The sequence below is a fragment of the Miniopterus natalensis genome, chromosome 9, assembly GCF_054644295.1.
Source record: "Miniopterus natalensis isolate mMinNat1 chromosome 9, mMinNat1.hap1, whole genome shotgun sequence".
In the NCBI taxonomy this organism is placed as follows: Eukaryota; Metazoa; Chordata; class Mammalia; order Chiroptera; family Miniopteridae; genus Miniopterus; species Miniopterus natalensis.
The window spans coordinates 46392557-46408365 of NC_142089.1; the positions used below are offsets into that span (position 1 = coordinate 46392557).

At 39.4% G+C, this 15809-nt stretch overlaps 1 protein-coding gene across 1 annotated transcript in view; it reads right to left on the reverse strand.

The window, feature by feature from the left end:
• The window catches only part of SLC44A5 (solute carrier family 44 member 5), a 254553-nt gene that overhangs the window by 49081 nt on the left and 189663 nt on the right, over positions 1-15809 (reverse strand). Inside the window, exon 4 of the mRNA XM_087820525.1 lies at positions 6097-6181. Within this exon, the coding sequence (XP_087676651.1) occupies positions 6097-6181 (85 nt within the window). The remainder of the gene's footprint in view (positions 1-6096; positions 6182-15809) is intronic.

The window sequence follows — 15809 nt, forward strand, 5'->3', positions numbered from 1 at the left end:
TGGAACTATATTTGTTTAGTTATTTTTTTGTACTTTTATGGATTTCCTAAACTAAACATGTATTACTTTGGTAATCTGAAAAAAAGATAAATAAATTGAGTAACATATCCTCTGTGTTCAGAGTTAAGGTCAGTGGCATCATAATAGGACAGGTTGATATTGATTATCACTAGCATTGAGTGAAGCATTATTTTGCCATTTGGCAAGCCATGGTCCTCTTTTTTTTGTTGTTAATCTTCACCCAAGGATATTGTTCTCCATAGATTTTTTTAAAGAAAGTGGAAGGGAGGAAGGGAGAGAGAGAGAGAGAGAGAGAGAGAGAGAGATCGATGTGAGAGAGACACATCGATCGGTTGCCTCCTGCACACCCTGATAGGAGCGGGGGTGGAACCTGCAACCCAGGTACATGCCCTTGACTGGAAATTGAACCCTTGACCCTCTAGTGCAAAGGCCAACACTACCACTGAGACATACTGGCCAGGGTAGCCTTGGTTCTCTTTCGAATCTCAGTTTCCTCAGCAGTATACTGGAGTAACAGCAGCCTTACCTAATTCACACTGGTGTTGGCAGTACACAAAGTAATATGTAGTGAACTCAAGACAAGTGCTTGTCCAATTATAATATGCATCAGTAAAATGGAGTGTTTGTTGAAAATCATGATCCCTTACTCTCCTTCTCCACCCTTGAGAGCCCAAATTTCTGGGGTGGCCCAGGAATTCAGTTTTTTCCCCTATGATCCCCACTAGATTCAGATACAGGTGGTATAGAAACCATACTTTGAGAGAAGCCCTAAACATCTGAGAAAAATGTTCCCAGCACTTTGTCAAGTCCCCAATTAATTAATGTGACTATGTACATAACATAAAATACATAATAGGGTGTTGAATAATACTTTTTCTACTAACCCAGAATCACCAAGTAGTATCCAAATCTAAAGACAAAGAAAGCCTTCTACAAAAATCGTGGGCCAGACCCTTGTATCACTTCTACCCTTTTCCTGCTCCCGTCGACATAAACGAAAGGTAGGGGGAAAGAGGTGACTTGCAGACAGTGGAGTTGGCAGAATATAGTGACCACATTTAAGAGGATTTTTCATCCCTTCCTTATTGAAAGGGTGATTGTTTCTTCCCAATGCTAAACTACCCAGGGCTCTGAGAGTACCTCATAGAGACCGAGGGTACCTGTAGGATGGGCAGGCCAGCATCTCATTTTCCAACTGGACAGCACTTATATGGCAGACTTACTAGTCAACCCTCTCTGCCCACTTTAGCAGGGAGAAATGAGACCCAAAGAGACCACAGAGAGTTGAAAAGGCCAATGGGACAGGAAAAGTGTGTGTTGAAGTAGCCTGTTATGAAAGGATGGAGAGTCGAGTAAATGGCCTAGCATTACCCTGGTAGAGACTGGAGGTGAATCGCCAGAAATGAAACTGAAGGGGCTGGGAGGAGGGCAAGCTAAGCTGATCTCTAAAATCAAAGAACTATTCAGTGAGGACTTCTCCAGAGAATTTCCACTTGGACACCATCCATGAGAGAACCAGGCTTTGGGTGCCACCCCAAAGAGAATGCTTGATGGCAAGTTAGTTGTATCTTAGCTGCAGTAGCAGCACCATATGGGGTGAAGACAGTGGCCAAGAAACTGACAGGCACTCCTCCTCCTTCTATCCCTCACAACACAAATAAAGAGCTAGAACTAGAAGAGAGGAAACAGAAGGGAAGTAGTAGGCCAGGCCCTCTCTTCCACTTTAAGTTCCTTTGCAGAGTTGAAACCTGAGCAGAGGGATTAGAAGATATGAGATTCAAATTTTACATTAGACTACACTGAACTTTTTAACAACAGAGAGTGTCTTGAAAACATTAGACTCTACCTGAGATGCCAAAGTGAGAAGAGAGATGTGAAAGAACATTGTTAAAGGCAATTATGGGGGAAAATAAACACATTTCATGTTTGTAACCCCATCAAGTTCAGATGGCTCAAGATCTGGTTGTAAATTCATGCACAGTACACACAAGGCTACTTCAGGACTCCACAAGAGCTTGGCTCTTTCACCACCCGAGCAGCTATATCATCCACACAGTCTCATGGTGCATGTGATTCAAATTTGTACCTAAGCAAATGAATAATTTAATGCATGTCATGGATCACTGGAGTCTCTCAGGAGTAGTTAAAACTATGAATGGTAAATCAGTAAGTGTCAAGAGTCCCCATAAGTAAAATCGATTTATAACCTGCAAAATGCTACATAAACTCAAGCTATTCACTAGGTTATGCTATCCTCAAGGGTAAGGTTTATACATTATTCTTTATATCCCTACCTTGCTCACACTTAGCCTAGCGCTTGGCTCATTCCATGTGGACTGCATGAGACATATTCCACAATAAATTTTTTTTAAAATCTTAAAATCCTTAGTTTTTCAGCACAAATTTGTAGTTATTCTATTACAGCCTGACTGATATCCTTAAACATCAGTGGACCTCCGATTTCTTAGGTTAAAAAGTAGGTGGTGATGATGGTTGCAGTGGAGCAATTCTGTGGGAGTGACTGAGGAAATAATTCATTATTTAACTTAAATTATATTTTCACCAAGAAACAGCAAAATAGAAGCAACTACAAACTACTCCTTTAAGATGATCTACCATGCATGTAAGCCCATCTTTCTTCTTTCCCAAGATTCATGAAAATAAAAGCATAAATGTAAAAAAAAGAAATAAACCTCACCATTCCAGCTAAGGATGTGGAGGGTGGGGTCTGCTCACAATTACACAGGAGAGTTCAACAATTTGGGAAAGATGGAAAGATTATGAGAGTGTGCTGAGTGATGGGTGCCCCACCAAGGCTACGGAAAGTGTGGGGCATGATTATACCTGTTAGAAATCATGAGATATGCTGGATTCAAAGTTAAAAGAAATGTGGCTGAAACTGAGAAGATTAATTGAAAGTTTACATACACATCTACAGTGCAAATCAGCACCTCTGTGCTTCTCCCATACACCTGCACTTGGAATTCTAGCATCCAGGAAAAAAAAAACAACAGGCAAAAACAGACATCTCTTTTGTTGAATTAACCTTCTGGGGATAGCAAGGGCTTCTGTGGGATTTGGCACCCGAGCCTGCAACCCATCATGTTCTGGCATTCTGAAAGCTGACGTATGACAGCCAGCTTCCCTCCAGTTCAAGCTGTAGTGTGATCTGACAGCCAGCACAGCCTGGTCACCCCCCACAGGACACAGGCCTCACTGGAAAACTGACACAGCAGTAGAACAAATTCACAAGGGAGACCTGGTTCTTCTTTCTTTAGTAAGATTGGAAATGTTGCTTCACTTAGATGCCAACTGATGTGGCATTTAAATGGAAGAGCGTTGCCCTGTTAATCTTTCTTGTTTCCCTAGCTGGAGAGTTCAGACTGGGCAAGCAGGCTGTCTCAGATCACGTTCAAAGTTGTTTTAATGCAACCTTTTAAGCTGAAGTTTTTGTAGTAGCCAGAAGGTGGCATCAAAATCAATCGAGTTCTCACTTTTTAGTGGAAATCCCAAAGAAAAGGATCCTACCCAAGCATCATGCATAACTTCCCTTAAAGTCAAAAGGCAGAAAAAGCTACACATGAACAAAGCACTCCGTTTTCTCTTGGGGTCTCTGATGATCATCTACTCTTGTATTTTTATGTGTCAAATTTGTTTATTTCTTTTTTTTTTAGAAATATGACTCCCATCACACAAACAGATAATTCTAAATCTAATTTGAAATCAAGTCAGTCAAGAAGTATCTATCTGGAGACTATGCACCTAGTATCATATTATACCAAAGAACATAGGGATCACAGGCAATCAACCATGAACACAGTGGATGTTTCTGTCTGGATGATCTAGCCATTAGTGCCATATGGAAAAGCCTTCTTTACCCCACGCCTCTAGAAATATATCCCTACATTTTCTTTTGTTACTTTTTTGATCATATATTTTATATACAAAATCTTCAGTGTTTCAGTATTCATGTGTTGTAAGGTATGAGATAAATATCCAATTTTATCTTATATTCATGAATAGCGATTCAGTTAATTCAATGCCATTTATTTAATAATCCATCTTTTTGCTACTGACTTGAAATCCCATCTTCATCACCTTAAAATTGTATTTATAAATAGATTTATTTCTTTCTGCCTAGTCCCACACTCTTTTGATTATTGAAACCTGTTTTTATAAGTATTTTCACTTACTATGAAAAACTTTAAGCATAATTTAAAGCAACTTTCTTGAAATTTCAAATTAGTATCCTTTTACTTTAAGAATTAAGACAATTAAGATATTTAAAAATATATATCATAATAGCATAGATGACTCAGAAACAAATATATAAATTTATTATTTGATAATTGTGGTATCAGAAATCAGAGGGAGGAGGAGAGTACATTATTTAACAAACTATTCTGAGAAAATTGGTTCCTACACTGGAAAAAATGAAAGTGTTATTCCTACTATATTATATATACACAAATACATTCCAAATGGGTTAGAAATATAAATATGCAAAAGGAAACCATAAAAACACTAGAAAAAATATGAGTGAATGTTATTTTCAGGAGAAGAAAAAGGCAAATATAACTGTGATACAAAATCCAGAAACTATAAAGGAAAATCAACAGAATCAACTCTTAAAAATGTATAAATAATTTTTAATGGCCCTATTTTATTTCATTAAATAAATAGGCCCTAATTTACTATCACCCACATATTGTTGGATAGCTGTATAACTTATAATATGTTATTATAAATAATGCTTTAATGAATATGTTTGTGTTATGCTAGGATTATCTTTGTATGATCTTTATGTACTGACAGTCGTGCCATCTCATATTTGTTGGAAATAAGTGGGTCACTGGCTTAGGTCTGGAAAATTTATTGTTACGGGGCCCTTTAAAAATTGCCTGTTTTAAAGAACTATAGACTTAGAGATCTGTATGATTTTTACCATCTGGTGCTCTATCTGTCCTTCACAGTGTGAAGGTTTTGTTGTCATGCCTAGGATGTTTTTTAGTTACTGAGGTTAAAATAGGAATTACCACCACAAATCAGAGTTTAGTCCAGTTGTCTCTAATAGGCAATGAGGCCCTATTGTAGGAGTCAATTCGTCCACTATAAACTCAACCTGACATAATTGAGCACTCCTCCCACTCCAAAATTTTGGTTTCTCTTGATTGCCTGTAAAAATTCTACTCCGTGAATTTTGTTAACCCCTTCCTGAATTTAGTTTTTTAATCTGTGTATATCAAATAATAAGTGTTCGAAGCCTTATATGCTGTTGCTGTTAGTGGGAGGGGGCTGTTGTTGTTTGGCTTTTACCCATTCAATACCAGCTTTCATGGAAATGGAATTGGTTATGAAGAACCAGCTCTAGTAGCAACCCCACATATTGACAGAAAAGAAATGGACTAGCAAGAAAGAAGGGAACGTTTTCATAAAATGTGAGATTTATGTTTTTTATTTGGTTTTCTTAAGGTAAAGAAATAAAAAACTTATTTTCAGAAATGGAAACTTCTGCTATGATTAACACTAGAAAGGAAATTGATGGAACCTTCGTCCTTGCTTGTTTCTGCTACTCAGGAGTCATTGTCTGCAGCAGCCAAGTTGCCTTGAAAAGTCTACCACACATGGAAGACTTTCTGGGTGTGCTCCTCAGTTTGAAAGGTGGAGTGATTTATCAGAGTGATTTACTTATGGCAAACACAAGTCTAACAACTGCAATGCCTAGCTTTTTAGCAGCTGCTCAGAACTCAGCTTCCCAAAAGCCATTTCATGAGGCATTTTCAAATATAACTTCTGGTAAAATCACTGGTCTGATTCATCCATTATAATTATATTTTCATTAAGCAGCATCTTCATGCAATCGAATACAATGCTGCATAACAATGACATCTTGTCCTAATCATGTAGTATGAAACTCTCCAACTGCTTATAAACTGTTTCTAGGAAAAGGGGGAGGCAAGGCCTTCCTTATGAATTTCAGTCTTGTTAAGAAGTCCAGTAAGATTAATGTAAACGTGCTTTCCATGTTCTAGCTTAACCAGTAAAATCAGAAAAAGCAAAGGTGGCCATACTCACTCATTGGGGGTGCCCTTCTGGCCACAAAAGTGGCCCTTGCTGTCTGTAGGATAAGCCACTCTTCTGGGGTCGCCATGTACCCAGGCTGCAGGAACAAGAAAGGACAGAAATTCTATCAGCAACAGCTGGCTGAAAGCAGTTTGATTTGAGAAATTAAATTGCACCACTGCAACACACTAACCTCTCCCTTAGTGAGAGAAGATTATTGATTTTCTTCAAAGAGTAATTTCTTAATGAAAAGTAAAATAAAATATGGATGAATCAGTTAGAAAGCACATTTCTCTTATTCTCTCAGTATTCCTCTGGGTTAAAGCCAAAACATGAGGTAATGGCACTTAGAAAATGACACTTATTAAAATGTGAATTAGAGGACACACTACAAAAGCTCAGTTGGCTAGCAGTCATTTTTTTTCTAGGGCTCAAAACTAAATGACTTCATAGCAGAGCTAATAAATTTACGGTAAATAATATGATGTCATTCTTCTGGGTTATGCATAAGTGAAAACACTTATAAATTCAAAGGAATGAAACTATAATGCCCAATTCAAATTGACTACTTTTTTATGATTTCATGTGACATTCAAAAAGGCAAACAGTAGCAGCGTCAGAGGCAATACATAATAAAGATTTATTGCACATTTTTGTCTGATAATCTCAAAGCTTACTATAAATATCAAGTGCTCTCAAAATTCATGAAAACTGAAGACTCGGTTCTATTTTCTCGGAAGACCCTGGGCTCTATCTACCTCATACAAACTCATCACTCTTATTTTCCAAGAATTACAAACTTGACTTGACAGCTAGACTATAGAACCACAGAAAGTAACATGCATTAACTAAATTGGATAATACTTCTTAATTCTAACTGAATGTTTCTAACTTCTCTGATTTGACTAATATAGATTCTAAATATCTAGGAAATGTGTTGGTCATTTAATACTTGCCTCTGTATGGAAAACATATCTCTTTGTCTTTTGCTTCCTTTAACATTTGCCCAGCTCTCTCCTTACCCATATTCATTGGATTTGACAGTTCATGTTATAATTCAATAACCCTTATATAAATAGACAGTGTGACTTGAGAAGATTTTTAAAAATCAATTCTGAATGGGAATTTTAATACGGTAAAGAAATTTTTCTCATCCATCTAAGCCTTTCCTTTTAGTATCTAAGTACCCAGGAAAGTCCCCTTTGTCTAATTCTTTCTTAAATGTCATAGAGGCCAAATCGGTTTCATCGTCTAAGAGCTTCTTATAAAATCTGACTCATTTGGGCAGCTCTCCATTACCATATCTTCTCATTTTTATTTCCCAGAATAAAGAAAGTGGATTATAAATAAGGCATTTATATGACATCTAAGTGCTCAACATTTATGCCTTCAGACACTATTTTATTAAATTCAGTTTTAAATCTTTTGGTCACATTTTGGCTAAGGCAGAGAAAGAGATCTAATTTTACCTGACTTTACTTTCTGTAATATGTTTGTCTATCTTGCAATGTTTTATTCCTTTTTCCACACAATTATTGATTCAGAAATGGGCACCCAAAGAAGCATACGGATTGCTAGGTATGCTACTTAATATATTTAGGACCCTGAACAAGTCACTTGATTGTTTTGAGTCTTGGCTTTCTAATTTGTTGCTATAAAATGAGAACACCCAGCCTCCTCAGAATGTTGAGAATGAGACAGAGAGAGCAGAACACCCGCCGTACAGCGTGAACTCTGTCATGTTAGCTCCTGTCCTATCTGGTTTCACCAAAACCAGACGCTGAGACGAGGACCCTGACGCAGGTGGTTAATCTGGGAAGTGATTTCAGGAAGCCTACGTGGGAGTGAGGAGAGCGAGCCAGGGAAGGGGGCAAAGCCAGCACGCCGTGGGCAGCTCCAACTCCCCCCCGCTGGGGACACTGCGAGGACCAGGCAGGCCATGCTCGCCGGCGGCAGGGCGAAGCTGCCTGCCGGAGCCCAGGCCAACCCAGACGGCCGAGGGGGAGGGGGCGGCACGCTGTAATCTCCCCCTCCCCTTCCATAGTCAGTTAGCCAAAGAATTTCACCTGACGGGCATATATCCTGTGCTAGAAGTCAATCCTGGCATAATTTATGTCGGAGTTCTTAAGAAACGCATAAAATAGGAAAGAATAAAGTTTGTAGAAGGCTTAGAGGAGAAGGGGGCTGAGAAATACTAAAAAATGGCTAGTATTTAGACAGGTGGCCAGGATTAGGGAAGAACTATAGATTGAGGAAATAGTATAAAAGTAAGGGTTTCAGCTGGTTAATTGCTCACTATGTGTCAGGTACTGTGCTAAATGTATTACATCCATTGTCTCATTTGAGCCTCACAATAGCTCTATAACAGAGTCTCCCAATAACCCTAAGAGGTAGGTAAGTACATTTATAGTTTTATTTATTTGTGAAGATCACACAGCTCTGAAGAGGCATAAACAGCGCCTGAAGTTAGGTGTGCTGCTCCCCAAGGCCCATGTTTAACCACTAAACTCTAGCGGCTATAGTGCTGCCTGCTAAAGGATAGACTGGGACTGAGCTTGTTAACAGCGGGAGGCAACAAGGGAATCAGCTACATGAAGATCAGCAGAATGTGGGGCACATATAGTAGGAAAGGCATGGACACGGGGGCTTTTGGAGCCTCTGCCATTTGAAAAGAAGGGCTTTGTACTTAGCTGGGGAGGGAGGGTGATGGGAAGGATATGATGCCTGGGGACAAAAGAGAGGGAGGCAAAGATAGAGGTGCCAAGGGAGGAATGCTCCGTGTTGACTCTGCGGCTTTGAGTTGTGGCAGGTGGCCGTGCTTACTAGCTGCTGCGGCACCTCCCCACGCAGCCGCTGGCACGGAAGTCGCGCTGCAGATGGCCTGTGTTTGAGCTGGAACACCAAGCCTCTGAGCTGAAAACTGCAAGGGCAGGTTCAACCAAGCGACCTCAGTGAGAGTATTTCGTTTTCTTTATCTGCTCTATCGAGCATACATCTCACTCGCCTCTGCTGGAGGAATATGGCAGGGGGAAATGAAGGCAAAAAAGATATGCAGCAACAGTTACTGTGCCCACTAACAAACTAAGGGGCCTTTTACACTACACTAAGGGGCCTCTCACGTTTGACTCCCTTTCTTGGAATTTCTCTGTTCATGGAAAGTCTAGAACTGCTCTGTCCAAATAAGGTAGGCACTAGTCACGTATGTCTACTGAGCGATGGTGTGTGGCTTATCTGAGCTGAGACCTCCACAACTGCAAAATGCACGTCAGATTTTAAAGGGAGTGTGAACACAAAATGAATGTAAATATCTCAATAATTTTATATTGATTACATTTAAAATGATAATATTTATAGTTGATGAAATAAAATATATTATTGAAATTAATTTTATTTTTTTTTAGATTCCCTTAAATAGAGCTACCAGAAAATTCAACTTACATGGGACGCACATTATGTTTCTCCTGGAGAGATCTGTTCTAGAATATTTCCCCACAAATGTCAAGGTCTCTCAATAAGGTAATTAATAGTATCATAACATTTAAAATATTCTTTAGGGCCCAGCCAATTTTATAGTACCCGATATCTATTTATCTTAATTCTTAAAAGAAGGTTAACGTGAAAGCATCATCTTAAAGTACTGGTCTAGGACATGGTCAAGCTCCTAGTCATTCAGACTGAATTGTTCATCACCTTCCTCCTGTTCACTGAGTCATTCATTCATTAGGCCTTCCCTGTGATAGACACATAAAGACTCTGAAGATATAGAGATGAGCACATTCATATTTAGTATAATAACTATTTCATAATGAACACATTCTCCCTAAGGGAACTATATTCTCATGCGGGTTGGTCAGTGCAGAGGGAATATGGTTTCCGAAGAGTAATAATGAATTCTCTTAAGCTTAACCAAGCCATGACCTTATTTTTAGCTGCTGTTTAAGTTGTAGTCTCTTTATTAAAACAAATAAAAGCAGCCTCTGCCACCTTGGATGCAGCAGTTCATCTAACAAAAGCTTTGCTATTCCCAATAAATAGAAAACACCAGGGGCACTTGCTTTCACCTGGAAGGGAGAGTATTGCATCTTCACTATCTTTCCTCAACATTACGTGACCTCCTAGCTCTTTGCCACAATTTAGTCTGTAGCGTTTGATAATATCCTTACTCCACAGGGATTCTTTACATTGATGGCATCATGCAGATAAGATATGGAGAACATTGGATAGCATGTTATCTTGATACCTTAGAAAAACATGTATGCTCATGGATGAAAAAAATCTCATCAAAATACAGTGGTCTTCCAATAAAGACCTGAGGAGCCCAGCAGTGATATCTCCTCCAAAGTAAATAGTAAGTTGCTGCACCTTGCATTTGCTGCTAGTAAGAAAGAAGCACAACACTTACTGCCTGCCAGATCTAAGTAGGGCCCAGAGAAACAAAATGCTTTTCAGATAATACTATATAAGCAGTTCTGCCACTGGGTCTATACGGCAGAATGGACTCAATGGTGCTTAAAATCTCTATCAGAGGGCAGAATGCTGTATGGGGCCTGTGGTAAATGCCTATTAGAGAATCACAGTTGGAGGTCCCTAGGATTTTGGAGAAAATTCCTGTTCTTTCAGCAAATAACTGTTGTTTTGAGAAGTATGTCCTGGACCCTGAATGACCAATCACTCAATGACATAAGAAGCCCATGAAGAACTGGATTATTACCTGACCCATCAATCCAAAAGTTGGCTGTGCCCAGCAGCACGCCGTGATTAAGTTGAAGTGGTCTATTCATTTAATGCTTGTGAAGGTCACAAAGGCATGAGAAATTTTCATGAGAAGGTTGCTCACAATAATAGTGTGCTGACTCCTGAGGCACCACTTAACACGTACCTATGGTGCATAAAGAGGTCCCTATGATCAGTTGACTGCGAAGGAAAAAATTAAGCCGGATTTACAGGTGGCGAGGGAAGATCTGTTGGCACTGATCCGGAGACATTTTTCCAGTTACCTACTTTGACTAGAAGAAGAAATGACCTGAATCTCTTATCTATTCATAAGCAGAGGCCAACTTTTTTGCCACATTATCGTAAACTGGAAAAGAAGAATTTTAGACAATGAATGGCAAGGAAGTTCGATAAATAACTAGAAGGACTGATCTCAAAATAAACCCAGAATATGAAGATATTGATGTCTCATATGGCGGCTTATTAGAAACTCTTTTGTAGAGGTATATTTTACTAATCAGATAGAAAAGTACTTGTTCAAGGATTTTGTGAAAAAGTTACCATGACAACAGGGATGAAGATTATGACTGGGTTTTGATAATATGCACTTTTACTTGAAAGCTGACCTGGCTCCTAAACTGCTTCTGTGACACATTGTCAGCAGTGGATGGCCAATCTGATCCCAATCATCTCGAAGTAGCCTGGCATATGGAACCATAGATACCGTAGGAAGGTCTAGTTGAAGTGCTACCTAGAAAGCAATACCTTGCAAGGTTGGGTTGCTGTTTTCTAGAATACAGCAGGGTCATAGCAGGAAACACATGTTGTGCTCACAAAGAATAATTAAAGAGCATTTAATAAAGAAATATTTACAAAAGAATGGGTAGAGTTTTGGGAAACAAAGAAGAGTTGGTGCAGAGGCTAGCCACAATAGGGAGCCATTTTCAGGCCTGAAGGGGCAAGGGCAGAAGGAATTATCTGTATCCAGACAGAGGAGCCAGATGGAAAGGGCTGACTGGCAGGACTTGGAGCCTTAGGTAGAGAAGTGAACCAGCAAGAGAGGCAGAGGAATAAACTCCACAAACCCATTCTCCTACCCTCCGATCTGTCATTGGTACTTCTCACTGAACAAACCAAACTAGAAGCCACAGGACAAGAGAACCTGTTGGTGTCATCCTTGTAAATTATATGCCAGTTTCTCGGGGGACAGAGCAGGGTAGAGAGAGATGGGGGGAGATAAAGCTCTACCCAGCCTATAGCCTTTTCAAGCGTAGAACTTTAGCTATATTCAGCAAGACATATAGGACTTTATTAAAAACAAACAAATAAGTAACTGGAGATATAAAGTTTTCAGATTCTCTTTTGTCAGAATTTACTACCACATGGACCAACAAGAAGAGAGCAGAAAGATACACGTTCTAAATTTTCGAGTCTGTGAAATAGAAGGCGTCAGAGTAGGAGACAAAAGATGGAACAAAACGTATTTTTAAAACAGATTTATATAAAATGGACATAGAATGAAAAGGAAATGGACAATCAAATAAACCAAGAAACTAAATTAGGCTTTTTACAACATCTTTTTCTTTATTAGCAAGGCTGACTCTATGCTGATTACTTTGATAAACTTCTTTTTCCAGTTGTTCTAATTAGTCTAACACTATAACAACCTGTTCAAGGTTTTTATTGACATTAGAAGTTAGATGTGTTTTTTTAACGTTAAAAAGTAGCTGGAAATAATGAGAACAGAATGTATTCATTCTTTTCTTCATTCATTCTATAAATATTTTTTGAGTGCCTACTATGTGTCAGCATCATGCTAGATGCTGCATATATATAAAGGTCCTTGCGCTCCTAAAGCCTATAGTCTTTTGGGGGTAATTAATCTTAATGAATTAATTGCACAAACATGAAGTTACAGTTCTAACAAGCACTACAAAGGAGCAATACATGGTACAGAGAGAGAGATGCTTAGAGACAAATGACCAAGTGAGGGAGGTCAGGGGTGATGTCCTTGAAGAAGTGATGCAGGAACATGAATGGAGGCCAGGGAGGCTTCCACCAGAGGGACACATGGACAGAGGCTTTGGGGGGGGGGGGGGTTACTGGTGATGGAAAGAAAACCAGTGTGATGCACACGCAGGCTGGAGTACAGTTCCAGATACAGATGGAGAGGCAGTATCTTGGGTTATTTTCTACAGTGAACTACAGGAAGATTGTTTGAGCATGATGATGTGGTCAGTGCCGGGTGTGCAATCCACAGAAGAAGGCTTTGTCCAGGTAGGTCCTTCCCTTCCTATTCAAGTTTTCCTTCAAAAACTCAAAGTCACTCAAACACACATCCAGCATCACCTCTCTTGGTGTTTATCTGCTTAACTGTAGCTCCAGAAATGGCAAACGCTCCCTGGCTTTATATGAAGGAAGAGCTCTCATCATTCCTAAAAATGGATGAAATTTATTACATCTAAAAATGCTACATGAATTTATCAGTAGTATCTGCTAGTAAACACACCTGTTTTGAAAGATCCATGAAATCCTTTGAGATCTTCCTGGCCAAAAAAAAAAAGCCCAAAGATCTACCTTACATAATTTTATTTACTCTATAAATACAAGCACTAACTGAAGGAAAAACCAAACCTCTATTAGTAGGTGTGGATTATCATAAAGAACGTGCTCCTCTCTTTAGTGGGTGCATAATAGAGGCTGATTTTGCAAAAAACCACTGAATGTAAACAAACACACAAACAAGCTGGAGCTATCAGATTGCTCATGATTTTTGCTTGCAAAAGAATACCAGCTTTTCACTTACTCCCTTAGTGTCACTTTCTGGAACTTGCTGTTTTAAGCCAACTCTGTGTGGAATTGGGGGTGGGAGGAGTGGAAGGAGGAAGAGAAAAGCATTAGCAGGGTGTCATGGGGTTCTGGTCCCCATCGCCCCCAAGTGGCCTTCATTACTTAAAGAATCCCTGTTTATCTTCTTTAGTAAATAAAAGGCAGGACTGCATAGTGGTCAAGAGCACAGGATCAAGAATTAAACTGCCTGGGTTATTGGTGAGTCAAATGACAAAGTTACACAGCAGTCAGTACCAATCAGCACTGATCATCTTATCCAATACTTCTCTAAGGTTTAGGAAAAACTTTAAAAGACCACTTTAGGTGAATCTGGGGTGTGTGTGTGTGTGTGTGTGTAAGAGAAAGAAAAGCGAGAAAAGAAATAATTTGTAAAACACTCCTATTTGGGTAATTCATAGCAGATGAACCAAGATGGGTGTGAGATGGGTAAAAACTTTATTTCAGGCAAATTTTCCTTTCACTCATATCAAGGAAATGCATGTTCCTGAAGTACCAGGAGCAAGCATTATTATCTAGTATTATCTCTCATTTTCAAACATTTGCAAAGCATGTTCCTGTTGTGCTCTACGTTTGAGTCAGAAGTTGCAGCCCTTAAAAAGCCCTCTGTCAAGGAGAAAATGTGATTAGGCCAACTGCTTGCACTGACACTTAAAAATTAACTGCAAATCTGTTCTGGGCAGCTAAGGCATTCCCAAAACATTTGCTCGTCGGGAATGTTGGCTTTCAAATCATTATTTTGTATCCCTTAAAGGTACATTTTAACTGTTTTAATATGTGAGGAACAGGCCTGCCAAATTGTGCTTATGGCTTTTTAACACAAGCAATTTACAAATGCAATGAAGCAGATAATAGGACACGTGATACCGAATCTGAAAACCTGTGTTGATGACTCTGCTGCTGTGGAAGCATTTTTGAAGGCAGCCCTGCATCCGGTTGCCTGGATAAGAAAAATGTTGTTTATCATTTCACAGGTGGCCTCTTCCACCCAGTGGTGAGCTTAGGGTCGTGTCCTTGAGCACGAATCAGTCACTCTTATGCAGCAGGATTCCACTTGAAATCATCTGGAATGCATGCATTCAGCAAGATACAGCAAACAGTAAAAATCTCACTCGACGCTGAGAGAAATCTGGTCCAGTAATAGTCAAAACGAAGTGCTTGCTTTTTAAAGTGACGACTTCAAACCAAAAAGAAGTGTAGGTATGTAGTTTAATTTGTAAACAATGATATGTTTGTAAAGGAGGCAAAAAGACATTTAATACTGTTCTCGCTATTTATAAATAAAATAAGTTTTTCATAAAGTTTACTAGAGCAATTCAAAGACTAATGGAACCACAGTTCTTTAAATGTCTTACTTTCTTATTGGAATAAATGATTTTACTTTGCTAAAACATGTTAGTTCCTAAGCAGACTAAAAGCAAGGTGTAGTGTGTGACTCACGTTAGTTCCTAAGCAGACTAAAAGCAAGGTGTAGTGTGTGACTCACGTTAGTTCCTAAGCAGACTAAAAGCAAGGTGTAGTGTGTGACTCCCTGTCATGGTCACTCTCCATCACTGGCTTCCCCTTGCAGTAAATATTAGGGTCAGAACACCAAGCTCACTAACTATACCACCAGGATGACTGGTGAGGCATGAAATAATTTTTAAAATTATGTTAATTTGCTTATTAGTCAGAGAAACTGTTAACTGCTTCTCTGGATAGACAGAATAAAAAAGCCACCTTGGAATTTATCTTTGCTCTTCAAAAGGTCACCTGAGAGACCTCTCATTCATGAAAATGTGGTTTCTCCCATTCTCATGTCCCTTGGGATGGGGAAAGCCAATTTGCTGTAAGAGAAAGCAAGGGTAAGAACTCACACTTTTCTCTCTGAGATTTCAATTTAAGATAGAACAGGCTGACCCTGAGATAGGTCACTAGGCCAAATGTAATATAAATACCCCGAAAGGGAACTTGCCATGAAGACAGAGACTGGGCTGGGACCTTGGCTTAATAGCAGGACCTAGAAGCCTGGCTCTGGCTCAAAGTCTGGATCTCATCACCTCTCCTAAGTCAGGACTAGGTGTAGATGAGGCTCTTCAGAGTTGGTTTCTCTCCTAAGGATAATCTCTTTTAGCCTGATCCCTGAATTCATTAGGGGCTACACACTCACATTAGTCACGCTTTGG